This window comes from Peromyscus leucopus, chromosome 11, assembly GCF_004664715.2.
Source record: "Peromyscus leucopus breed LL Stock chromosome 11, UCI_PerLeu_2.1, whole genome shotgun sequence".
Classification (NCBI taxonomy): Eukaryota; Metazoa; Chordata; class Mammalia; order Rodentia; family Cricetidae; genus Peromyscus; species Peromyscus leucopus.
The window spans coordinates 31,618,058-31,630,959 of record NC_051072.1 but is presented as its reverse complement, the minus strand read 5'-3'; the positions used below and the strand labels follow the sequence as shown (position 1 = coordinate 31,630,959).

Genomic DNA, 12,902 nt, shown 5'->3' with positions numbered 1-12,902 from the left:
TCATTTGTGTGGGGCGATTGCATGAGTGTGTGGGTGCTCGTGTGTGTGTGTGTATTTGGAAGTCGGAGGATAAACTTGACTCAGGAATGCTGTCCACTCCTTTTGGACACATGGTCTTTCGTTGGCCAGGTGCTCACCATTTAGGCTAAAGTGGCAGCCGCTGAGCTCCGTGGATCCTCTTATTTCCCTCTCCCTGCCTGGCATTACAAGTGTACACCACCATGCCTGCCTTTTTATGTGGGTTCTGGGAACTGAGCTTCGGGCCTCATTTTTCTACAGCAAGCACTTCATGACTAAACTGTCTCCCGCTTCTCCATTGAAAAAGTATTTTATCAAGCATCCTAGATTCTCATAAAGTCAAGGTTGCATTAGCGTTGTTTTAAACCCATGTCTGTTGGGCTGTTGGATGAGAATCCCTTGATAGAAATGGTCACGTTGTATATACATACATACATACATATATATATATATATATATATATATATATATATATATAATGACATCATAGTTTTGAAAAAAATCCCAGGATGCCAAACAGTTCTGATGAGAAATTCAGGTAGAGTCTGGCATCCTGCTATGAGGAAGCAGAGGGAGGCAGAGCTATCAAAGGTGACACTTCTCTCCTTTCCGTGGGAAAAGTTGTTAGGGTGCAGGTTGAATGGAACATGTAAGCATAGCATCACACACTCAATTGTTATATCCTTTTTGTTTGTCTTTATACAGATGATGGGAAAGAATTTGAACAAATTGAACAGCTGTAAGTATTTTTTATTGATTTTTTTTCACTTGGGTAAAATGCACATAAATATGAAATTAAGTGAAATGTTGGCAGTTAGAAACAAGAAAAACCACAAGAACATGGTGATGTGCATGCTGTTTCTGTATTCTTCTGTGTGATGATGAGGTTTGGTACCCAGTGTCTACCCCTCCATCAATAACTGTTCTGTGCTTCTGGTTTTATTGCTGAAAAATGGGTTCATCATGGTGTTCCTACACACATTTTTTTTGAATTAGTAATAATTTATTTGTGTGAATGCTTGGGATAGACTTTGTTGCACAGTAAACAGATGTATTAATTTATTTAAATGATTCTTTACCTTGGTTGTATTTTTGATCACTATTGAAGCTTCTTAAGAATACAGTGTTCTTGAGGCTAGAGAGATGGCTTAGTGGTTAAGAGCATTTGATGCTCTTCTAGAAGACATGGGTTCAATTCCTGGCAGCCACATGACAGCTCTCGACAGTCTATAACAGCAATTCCAGGGGATCTGATGTGCTGTCTGCCTTCCAGAGGCATATGCACACACATCACACACACACACACACACACACACACACACACACACACACACACACACGCAAGTAAAACATCCAGATAAAGAAAAATGGAAAAAGAAAAAAAAAGAGTACAATGTGCAGGCCTCACAAGATCAGAACAATCAGAACCACTTAGGTGGGGACTGGGCGTGTGGATTTTTTAAATACATCTTCCAGTGGTACTGTTCTTTCACAGTGAAGATCACTGGCCTAGGATTCTATGTGAATTACTTTTGAGAGAACTCATGTTTTGTTCTCTTGAGAGTAGAACATGAGGACAGCTGGGAATAAAATGGCCAGGGATCTACTTTTGTTTGGGGATGGTGGAATACTTCTTCCAACCCAGAGAATAAAGGCTCCCAAAACAGGGACTAAATCTGAGAAACAACCAGTGTCTGTGAACCAAAAGAGACCAGACTAAGACCGCTGAGAGGTGCTCATGAAAGGGGAGCCCCTACCCCCCAACCATTACCAATATAAGATGGTGCTGGAAGTTTTCTCTCAGCCCAAGGGGCCGTGAGCTGTGAGTCCATAAGAGCAAGAGGGAGGCAGAGTTCTTCACATGCTTGTAGTGGTGGTCAAAGACCCAGTTCATATATAGTAGGTAAAATGAACCAAGATAATGTGCTTCCAAGTTAAGGACACCAAATTATAAGTGAAACTTGAAACCTCCCTGATTCCCATTTCCTGGACCTCTTTCTTATTTTTTTTAAAGTCATAAAAAGTGCGACAGGAGTTCATGTATGTAAAGAGTTAAACTGCCCCTCTTATGTATCTTCTTTCCACTCACCCCCATCATGTCCACTGTCTCCGACCACTCCTGGGCAGTCACTAGGGGCTGGGGCCGCATCCTAATTTGCTATGTAGAACAGACTATCAAGTCCATGTAGTTTAATGTTATTACCACAGCTTACCCCACTCAATGCCCCCCTCAGTTATCTTAAAAACAATGTCAATATGATTCAATCTATAATATAACAAATTATTTTATTCATTTTATTTAATATTAGAATAACACACATGTTTTCCATCCTTTATTCCAATGCAGCCATCACAATGAATGTCTTACTTTTACGTATAAATTAACAAGGGTGTTTTAAGCTCATTTAGATCAACCCTTGCTATAGTTCATTGTAGATATTCTCGTTAATTTAGTTAGGAACTAATTTTTTTTTTCACAGATAACAGTTTCATATGTTACATGTCTGATATACTTTACATATAATTATGTGTGTTGGTATCCCTGGTCTTTTGTAGTTTCTTGGTTAAAATGATTTTAAAAAATTAAAATAAATATATAACATCAAAAGCAATGACTTCTCTCAAGGAACTCAATGAGAAGTCAACTCATTTATTTGATTATTGTCCCCACCATCCAAGACTAGGGCAGTCCAGTTTTGACATGCATGGTTGGGTGGCTGATTTTTACTTGTTGATAATAACAGCCTCATGAGTACAGGCCTGCCCACAACATCTCCACTGCTCTTCACTGTGCTCAATGGTTTTCTTATGTAGTCATGCTTAAGCATCTAAAGGCCATACTTGATAGTCTTGCCCTGATACAAAGGGCCATATGTAGCTTATAATTTAGTGTAATAAGCATTGGATTATGACTTCTCATACACTTTGGCTAAGCTTCTGGTTGACTGTTATCTTGTTTCAGAACAATGTGAGAGTTAATGGTTACATGCATGCTCTACTCTTGCCAGGGAAGAATCAGTTCTCCCTCTGCTTAGATCTAGCAAGTCTTGTGTTACCATACCCGTGGCAGGAGGTTCTTCCTTCGCAATCACATAAGAAAAGTCAACATTACAATTAGAACACTGTTACGAAGAGTGAATTCAGTGGGCACTGACATTGTAGCGTTTACATCCAGCTATGATGTCAATACTACAATGACTTGATTTTATGCATCGTGAATGTCTGGTGACTTTCCTTCTTATTTTTGACACAGGAAATCGGATGATAGCAATGGTATAGAAAACAATGCCCCCAGGCTCAGAAAAAATGTAAGTTACTTCTCAATCATATGAAAAGGTAGAATTCAATATACTGGGCTATTAAACCTTACTCTGGCTTCCAGATTCCTAAAAGACCCAGTTCACTGTGTGCTTGAATACACTTGTTTACACAGTAACAGGAGAAAATATGGACTTATACAAAAATTAATGGTATCCTTTTTTTACCAGAGAATAGGTGGTAATTCTCCTGTCTCAGCCTCCTGAGTGCTGGAGTGTGCTAGGATTATGGGATTACAGGATTGTACCACCATACCCAGCTTTATTTCATGGTCTTTATATATATGTAAATATATAAATAATTACCTTGGGTTGGTTTCTTTTAAAGCTTTCATGTAATTTTTAAATTCTCAACTCAAATTTTCTGTATTCTTTGATTTTATTCTCATATACCCCCATATGGTCAATGTGATGATTTCGTCTGTCACGGCTAATTTCCACAATTGATTCATAATTGTCTTAGTTCATCAGTGTTAGGACTTGCTGCTTTGCCAGTAGATGGCAAGCTCATTTTCCAGCACTCTTTTGCTGTGTTGAAATGATAGTTAAGTTATCATAGACAGCATGGCAGTAACTGCTCATTCTGTTTTGTTTAATTCAGGAGTCTGTGGAACAGTGAATAAAACAGAACGTTTCACCTTGAGAAGATGTACAGAGAGTTTGTATTTCTGCTTCCTTTCAAGACCGTGTGAATTCTAGATTTTTAAAAGACAAAAATTTCCTGTACATGCACAACACAGTGGTAGCTTTTTAACCCATATAGGCCCTCTCCTACCTAAAGATGTATTTTCATTTTGTAATTGCTTTTCATTAAAGCGAGGTAAATTGTTTCAGATGTGTTCTGTGAGCTGCAACCTAGATAATAAATTTTATCCTGGTCCGGGAGATAAGGGACACAGAACAGACATCAGCAAAATCAGTTAATAATACACAAATAAATATCACTAAAGACCTGTTTATTACCAAAGAATTTATGGAAGAGAAAGCTTTTTACCAGTTGTCTTAAAAGTGTTTCCCCCAGTCATTCATAACTACCTATAGAAGTATTGATAACAGTTTTCATGTGAAGTGTATCCTTCTGTGGTATTGAAAGTGTTTTCTCTAGGAAATAGAAACTATACTTTCCATAATGGTGGCTACTCTGCAGTCTCCACGCTAAGATATACTTTTGCTCCATAAGTAACGGTGTAAAATGAGGGAGTATACATCATATGCTTCCCCACAGTCAGTATCAACACCGGAGCTTCACATCTTATCACACTCATTACCGCCTTTTTATACTTAACGCCTAAATGCTTCTTGGTTTTAAGTAGGACATTTTCCTTGTTCTTTGCCATGGGGTTTGGACTTCACTCCCCCCACCCCATTGTTGATGTTTCAGAGTGCAGATCCATGTGGTCACCATATGACACTGCTACCCATGCCTTTGTGGCTCATGGCTTCTGGGTACCTTTATTTGCTATCTGGTTTCTAGTATCATAGCTGGCTAAAGATAAAAGTAGTGCCTTGGGTAGTAGATTAGGTGTCCCTGGTTGCTTTGGGGTTTTTGTGACACACTGCTTCCAGAAAACAGGATTAAGAACAATGAGAAACAAAGAGCGGCCGACTTGGGATGGCAGTAAAAAAATCTATGGTTCTTAAGGATTGAGGGATTAGAGGTTGGGTAGAAAGAATCCACTGATTTAACAATGGAAACTAGAAGTGTATGCCTTGTGCACTAGCTAAGGAAAGGACAAGATTCTGATAGGGAAAATTCTGTAACATTTTGACTCATGTTTACCACTGTTACTGGCTAGAATAATACATATAAAATCACCATGGCAGCTGCTTTCTGTTCTGTTGATGCAACAAAATTCAGTATTGTCTAATAATACATGTTAACTCCACGTGTAGATCACATTGAACTAGAGCGCACCTCTTGGTAGTAGATGTCCTATTTTTTTCCTTAGCCTCATTTAGCAACACATTTGTTTTGCTTCTAATTCGTGCTTAATTTGACAGGATCATCTTGATGAGCTCATGGCAGCTAGTATAATTAATCTAAACATTTTGAATTCAGAGAGCAAGTCCCACTCAAAACAGTGTGACTGTGATTGGCTACACACAAAAGCCCAACAAGTAACTTTGCTTGCAGGATTCATCCATTTGCTTTGCTGCCACTGGCTATTTATTTTTTTTTTTTTATTTTTTTTTTTTTTTTTTTTTTTTTCTGTGTACTTTGCGCTTTCTGAACTCGCTTTGGACCAGCTGCCTCGACTCCGAGATCCCCTCCTCTGCCTCCGAGTGCTATTGCGTCGCCCCCCCCTGCCACTGGCTATTTATGTTGAAATAGTTTTCAAGAAAAAAAAATGCTACCCAAAGGTAAAATAATCTGAAATACTTATATAATGCATTGAAATGTTGATGGGCAATGTGCGCTCTTTATTTTTCTAACAAAGATAAGTTATCTCAGTAATTTTTAAGTAGAAAAGATTCTCAAATATTTAAGTTGATTTTTGGCCTTTCAGGGTCTCTCTGGAGTACTTTTGGAAAATTATTCTATGCCTTGTAGATTAAAGTGGAACACTTCTATTAACTAGCCTCATGGAGATGATGAATGGATTGTAAGTTAGCTGAAAAAAAAAAAACAAAAACAAAAACAAAAAAACCAAAGGCTGAAGCAGTAAAACTACACTGACTTTATACAGTAGACACCTGGGAAATTCTATTAATCTTTCCAGTTGATGAGTATTCAACATAATAATTAGATTTAATGATGCCATAAAATTTTAAATTCAGTTTACATTAAAATGTAAGTTTCCTTTAGTCTTGTTTTTGTTTTTTTTTTTAACCCTCTAGCTAGCTAGTCCTTCAGACTCAAACCTTAAATTGTTTATGATCTTTTCTTCTTTACTTTATTGGCTAGGAATCCAATCCCTCCCCATTCCTTCAACTTTCTCCATCTGTCATCAATCCTCTTGGTACCTCTCCCGTCTCACCTTCACCAGCTGCGAGATCATGGTGCAGGTTTCTCTACCTTGGTCTCCTTGTCCATCTCCCCACTTTTCACGGTGCTTCTCAGTCTTTCCTCTTAAACACAAAGATCTCAAAACCTCATGCAGCCCATCCTCGCCATTTCTTAGTACTGCATGTCGCCTAGTCAGCGATCTCCCTCCAGTGTCTTGGATTAGCCCAGAATGTGTCTTTGATGCTGCCCCTGTCCCACTAACCCAAGATTAGCCTTCAGTATGTTAAGGTGCAGGGGAAACTCTCATATCAATGGGGTAGGGACCATCTCTTGTGCTGACAGCTCCATGTTTCTTTGTGGTTGGTCTTCTTCCCGGATCCTGACTTTTAGTTCTGTACCCTGTATTTAGGGAGAACATTATAGGTGGTGTAAAATGTGTGTACCTATTTTTAGAAAAAAAAAAACTAATATTAATTATGACAGTTAGAATTGCAAAAGAAAATTTTATAGGAAAACAGGTTGTATAAATCCTTCAACTGTTGTACAGGGTACATTTACCCCTGTCCTGATGGGTTTTAATTCCTATCACCTTTAAAATCCCATGGTTAGTGTGCACAAAAAACTAATTATTACCTTTTATGTAATAAGGTACACATTGGCTCTAAACATGCAGGATTTTGGTGGTTATAGTCCCTCGTTTGGCACCGTTGAGAGAGCTGGCTGGCACTTAGACTCATTCCACTAACATATCCATTCTACTTCCCCACGTTGTACATCTTTGAACATCTCAGGATTCACTCCAAATTTAATATCACAGCAGCATGTTACAAGAAGATTTATTATTACCTTTTGAACATCGAAAGCGTACTTTTCATTGAATCAACCTGCATATAGTATGCGGTGAGAAAAATATTTACAGAACGGGTGAAAGCGGAAGACAGACTGGATTACTTTGGAATTTTAAGTTACAAATGCTTATGTACTTTCTACTCTAACAACAGTTTATCACCCTTGAGTTTATCCTAGTCTGTCATAGAGAGAAAGACAGCTTAACTGTGTGTCCCATCTTTATTTGCTCTGAATCTAGACAGTGACATGTTCTGTTTACCAGTCAAATTCTCCATTAAAGATGCATCTTGTTTAATACTAGCAACTGACATTTGACACATGCTAGGCACTCACTTTCACACATGCTTTGAAGTGTTCTGTCTAATCCTCAATCCATCTCATGTCATAAAAAGAGTCCTTTGTTTTTGGTTTTGTTTCTAATCAATGCAGAAACTCAAGCTCAGAGACCTTAAGAAAACCACACAAACCCCCTGATGTACATGATCAGAACTGAAATCCAGATTTAGGCTAGGCTGACTTGACCTACTTTGTTCAACATCTCTGAATGGCTAGTTGTATACATCCTAGAAAAAGAGGCTGTTATTGTTAATTTCACTCTTTTAGGTGGTCACTCATAGCACAAGAGCCATAATCTTTCTGTCGTTGGGGCCCATGCTTTGTGGTTCCTGTGTCCCCACGCTGGTGCTGGGGGTCAACACATATTTAAGACTTTTCTTTTTTCTGGTTGTATATGTCAGTAGTGAACATGACCCTAAAATTTATCATCCAGGCACTGAAAATGAAAAAGAGGCTACGTATAACTTCACTGAGACACGTGGAAAGCAGGCCCTCTGGTCTCACATGTAGCCTGTGGGGAGGAAGTGGTTTCTCTGTGGGTGTTCTGTCACAGATGTTAGCCGCAAGCTGGAATGATTGACAGAAATTAACTTTCAAGAAAATAGCCAATTTTAGCTAATGCAGGGAAATCACCATTTTCAGTAAATGTCAGGTGAGTGCCACTGCAGAGAAGTGCCTATAATAGCATCATTTACTCAGCTTAAAGTTTTATTACTTTGAGTAGCTTAGTATGACTGGCCTGTTGGCATTCAGAAGTTGGACTCACGGGTTGTAGAGAAGTTGGCGAAGAACATCTTGCTTTTGCTGCTGTGTGGATGAACTGGCCAGCTTCTTGGATTTGGACACCTCCTGGTTCATGTGCTGTAGTAGTTCATGTTTATGTGAATCCAGTGAGTCAAGAATGGAAGAGTCTCCCCTTATTACCAAATTCGCCTGTGAAATGATTGAAAATCACACATGATTGGAATGGACAGAAGTACTTTTAGTCCCATGAATGGTTTATAGGCTGCATATCTTATTCCTTTGCACATCAATGGGAACATGTTAGGGAAATCTGTTTAGGGTATTGGTTAAAAATATTGTTTTTGTCTATTGTGTTTTATGTTTTACAGCATTTTTTTAAATTATGTGGTTCTCATTTCAGAAAACTATTACAAATTATTTTTCTAAAGTTTATTGGATAATCATGAAAATAATAGATTTATTACATATATAATTTGCTGTAATGCTACTTAATGTTGCAAAAAGAATAGCTACTTATATTTTATACCTTTTAAAATAGATATTTGACCATGAATGTGTAGTTTTGCTTAAATCAAGGACCGTTGATTATATTTTTTTAATAGTTGTGTTTCTTTTACATGTGTGTTTAGATTCTCATTACCAACTTTCTGTATTATGTAACACCAAAAATGTCAATACAGGAACATTGTAAAAATTTCTGTGTTGCATATACATTTAATATACAATTAAGCTCAATAAAATGTACTCTGTGGATTAAAACTAAGTATCGTGGCATGTATTTTCAAATTTTTCAATTAAAAAAAGATTAATTCATTTTATGTGTTTTGTGTCGGTGGGTGGGTGTGCCTGTAGAGGCCAGAAGAGGACCAGGGAACTCTGGGACCTGTAGTAATTGCAGGCAGTTGTGAGCTATAACACGAATTGCTAAATGGTCTTAATATAATACCCAGAGCCAGATATTGGGGTGAAAGCTGAAAGATCAGAGGAATAGAACAATCCAGCCACAAGTTCTTACCACTAGGAAATCCTCAGCCCAAGAGAGAGCTACTTCCCGTATGCTCATGCCTTAAATACCTTTCTGTGCCCTGCCATCTTACTTCTGCTTTCCATGCAGCTACATCACTTCCTGTCTGTCTGTACAGACCTCCAGACCTCTATGGTTAACTAGAGCTGAGAGTAAAGGCATATGCCACTATGCCTGGCTCTGTTCCCAGTGTGGCCTTGAACTCACAGAGATCTGGATGAATCTCTGCCTCCCAAAGGCTAGGATTAAAGGTGTGTGCCACCACTGCCTGACCTCTATGTTTAATACAGTAGCTGGCTTTTTCCTTTGATCCCCAGGCAAGCTTTGTTAGAGCACAAATAAAATACCACCACAGTGTGCTGAAAACCTAATGCTAGTTCTCTGCAAGAGCAGTGAACCATCCTAGCCACTAAGGTACCACGCCAGCCCAATTGTTTTCATTGTTCATGATTTAAAGGTGGTTCTATAGGCACTAGCCAATGGAAAACACTGATTATTTTCCTGTGTGTACCAAAGATTTGTTTTATTGAACAACTCGTCGTTCTCAAGCCCAACACACACACACACACACACACACACACACACACACACAAAGGCTTAATTGAGTCTGTGTTTTAACACATTAAATTGAAAGTCAACCAGAAAGCAATTTTCAAAACACTAAAATATGTTTTGAAAGTTTCAATGACAACTATGAAACAAACATTTAAAATGAAATCGGTGATTAGATTAAATTTGCTTGTCTTCTGGGTAACTTCCTTTCAGCTTTTCATTATCATTTTAGGTTGATTCAGCAAAAATTGTTTCAAAATGCTCCAGGTTTTTATTTTAAACTAAAATTTGGAAAACCCTTATTCTATGGAAATATCTGATGTTATAAAAGAGTCAGTATCTCAAATAGAGCAAATTAATGAATCTAATAATCACAGAAAAGATTAACTGTTAAGCAACACACTGGATTAGTTTATTAACTAACTACAGAGCAGCATGATTAATAACTAACAAATAAGTGTTTATCATCCCTAACATGTGAGGCCAATTTACAGGAAGTGAGCAATTTTATGATTAATTTATAATGGCTGGTGGTCAACTTGTAGACATCCAGAACAGACATTTTTGTTTTGTTTTTTGAGACATAGTATCTCTTTGTAATCCTGGCTGTCCCGGAACTTGCTTTGTAGACCAAGCTGGCCTTGAACTCACTGAGAGTCTCCAGCCTCTTACTCCCAAGTGCTGGGATTAAAGGCGTGCGCCACCACTGCCCGGCCAGAAAAGACATTTTTGCTTATTTTATTTATTACTTTTTTATTTTACTTATATTTTATTATTATTATCTTACTATTATATTTTACTTATTATTATATATTTACTTATATCTTACTTATCTCCTGGTAATTGTAGCTGATAATGTTAGGCATTATAAAACATAAATAATTCTCACTTTAATCAAATACTACTACTAAAATAACTTCTCAAACTGGTTGTTGTAGCATGTGACTGTAATCCAGCTGTCAGGAGGTTCAAGTAGATGACGGTTCGTTTGAAGCCAGTCTTGACTACCGGTGAGACCCTGCTCCCCAAAACACAATTAAGGCAAACTTAAGCAAATTGAACAGATTTGGCCAATGGTATTTACTTACATGTTCACAAAAATGAGACTTCAAACAGTAAGTACAATGAAATAGACAGCAGGATCCATGGTAATCAAAATCATGGAAACAACATAATTTCTCAAAAGGGTTTATTTTTAATTTACGTCTGTGCTGTATGTACACATGCATTCATGTTCCCACAGATGCCAGAAGAGGACATTGAATCCCCTGAAGCCAGAGTTGTGAGTGTGAACTGTCCCAGGCACATGAACTCTGGTTTTGGGGAAAAGCAGCAGGCACTTTATCTAGTATCTATTGGGAAAGGGCAAACTGGTTAACAGTGGATTTGTGTTAAGAGGCCATGGCACTGGGAACGGAACTGTCACAATGTTGCAATCTGTTTCATTCTGTCGATCCAGACTTCTGCATGTCCGGAAAGGATCTTCAGCAGTGCTGGGGGCAAGTCCGACATTCTAAGTGGAGGACCACAGGGAATGAAGCTCAGGGGTAGAGCACTTGGTAGCCTTGTGAAATCCCTGGACTCGGTCCCCAGCGCCACAGGAAAAACAACAGATATTCAACAAGGGACAACTAAGCTCTTTCAACGCTAGTTGGCCAACCCGGAAAGGATGTTGAAAGAAAGTTCTCTTTGGAGAAAGGGAATGATGAGGAATTCTGGAGCACCAGGAGAGAAGGGGAACAGTAGATAGGAACGGCGGCCACAGACAAACCGGGAAAGCACAGGTTGCAGACCTTCGTTGCTCGTCAATGTAATGCAAATGTAAAGGAGACACTCGGTGTTCTTCCCAGTTGACTAGAAAGGACATCTGAGAAGGCAGAGTTCCCATATTCACTTCAGCTGGTAAAATGTCAGTAGTAGATTTGAACCAGGTAATGAATTTGATATTTTCATTTGTACTTCTGTGAATACTTTAATACATTTTTTTTCAATTTCTAAAAGAGAGAGAGACAGAGAGACAGAGAGACAGAGACAGAGACATGCTGCCAGCCGCCATCATGAGAAGATGTTAAGATACCGGTAAGCCACGAGCCACGTGGCAACTTAGAAATTAATAGAAATGGGTTGATTTAAGATATAAGAACAATTAGCAAGAAGCCTGCCATGGCCATACAGTTTATAAGTAATATAAGTCTTTGTGTGTTTACTTGGTTGGGTTTGAGCAGGTACGGGACTGGTGGGTGAGAGATTTGTCCTGACCCTGGGCCAGGCAGGACTGGGGAAAAACTCTAGCTACAAACATGTAATGACTTACATAACCGTAGAGCACCTACTAAAGAAGCTGTTTAAGACCCATGGCAAATTCTTTTTTTGGTGTTATTTTTCGAGACAGGGTTTCTCTGTGTAGCTTTATGCCTTTCCTGGAGCTCACTCTGTAGCCCAGGCTGGCCTGGAACTCACAAAGATCTGCCTGCCTCTGCCTCCCGAGTGCTGGGGTTAAAGGTGTGCGCCCCCAATTCTTACAGATACAATGAAACTATTAGTGCCTGGAATGGGATGGGGGGAGATAAGGGAGGGTGTGTGGGAGATAGTAAGCAAGATGCATAATGTCTATGTATGAAATTGCCAAGCAACAAAATCATTCTAGATGTTCCAGCTACCACCCTGCACACACACACACCCCACCTCCCTCTGTAATGCAGGAAAAAAAAATAAACAACAGCAAGAAGACCCAGCAGATAAGAAAACCTTGCAGGCTCAGACCTTAATAATATCAATAATACTGTAAATCTCAGTAGACTTTCATATCAGCAACACAGACATTTGCAGAACGTAGATACTGAAGAAGCCAACCATCTGCTTATGAAAAGCTGAAAGCCAAGGCTTGGAAATGCATACTGTGTAAAAACCCTAACTGATAGGAAGCAGGAGAAGCTGTATTGATATTAGGTCTACTGGATGTCAGGTGAAGAAAACTGCCAGAGACAGAAAGGGACATTAGGCAATAATAAAAAGAATTGACACACTGAGAAAATACAGGCAAAGCACACCAGATGACCAGCAGTCACTGGTAGGACTGAAAGGCAAGTCTACAATTTCAGTCAAAAACCTCAAC

At 38.8% G+C, this 12,902-nt stretch overlaps 1 protein-coding gene across 1 annotated transcript in view; it reads left to right on the top strand.

Moving 5' to 3' along the window:
* Emb (embigin) overlaps positions 1-4,170 on the top strand; it is a 49,283-nt gene extending 45,113 nt beyond the window's left edge. Inside the window, exons 7-9 of the mRNA XM_028885373.2 lie at positions 724-757; positions 3,272-3,326; positions 3,937-4,170. Of these exons, the coding sequence (XP_028741206.1) occupies positions 724-757; positions 3,272-3,326; positions 3,937-3,954 (107 nt within the window). The 3' untranslated portion in view covers positions 3,955-4,170. The remainder of the gene's footprint in view (positions 1-723; positions 758-3,271; positions 3,327-3,936) is intronic.
* The last annotated feature ends 8,732 nt before the right edge of the window (positions 4,171-12,902 follow it).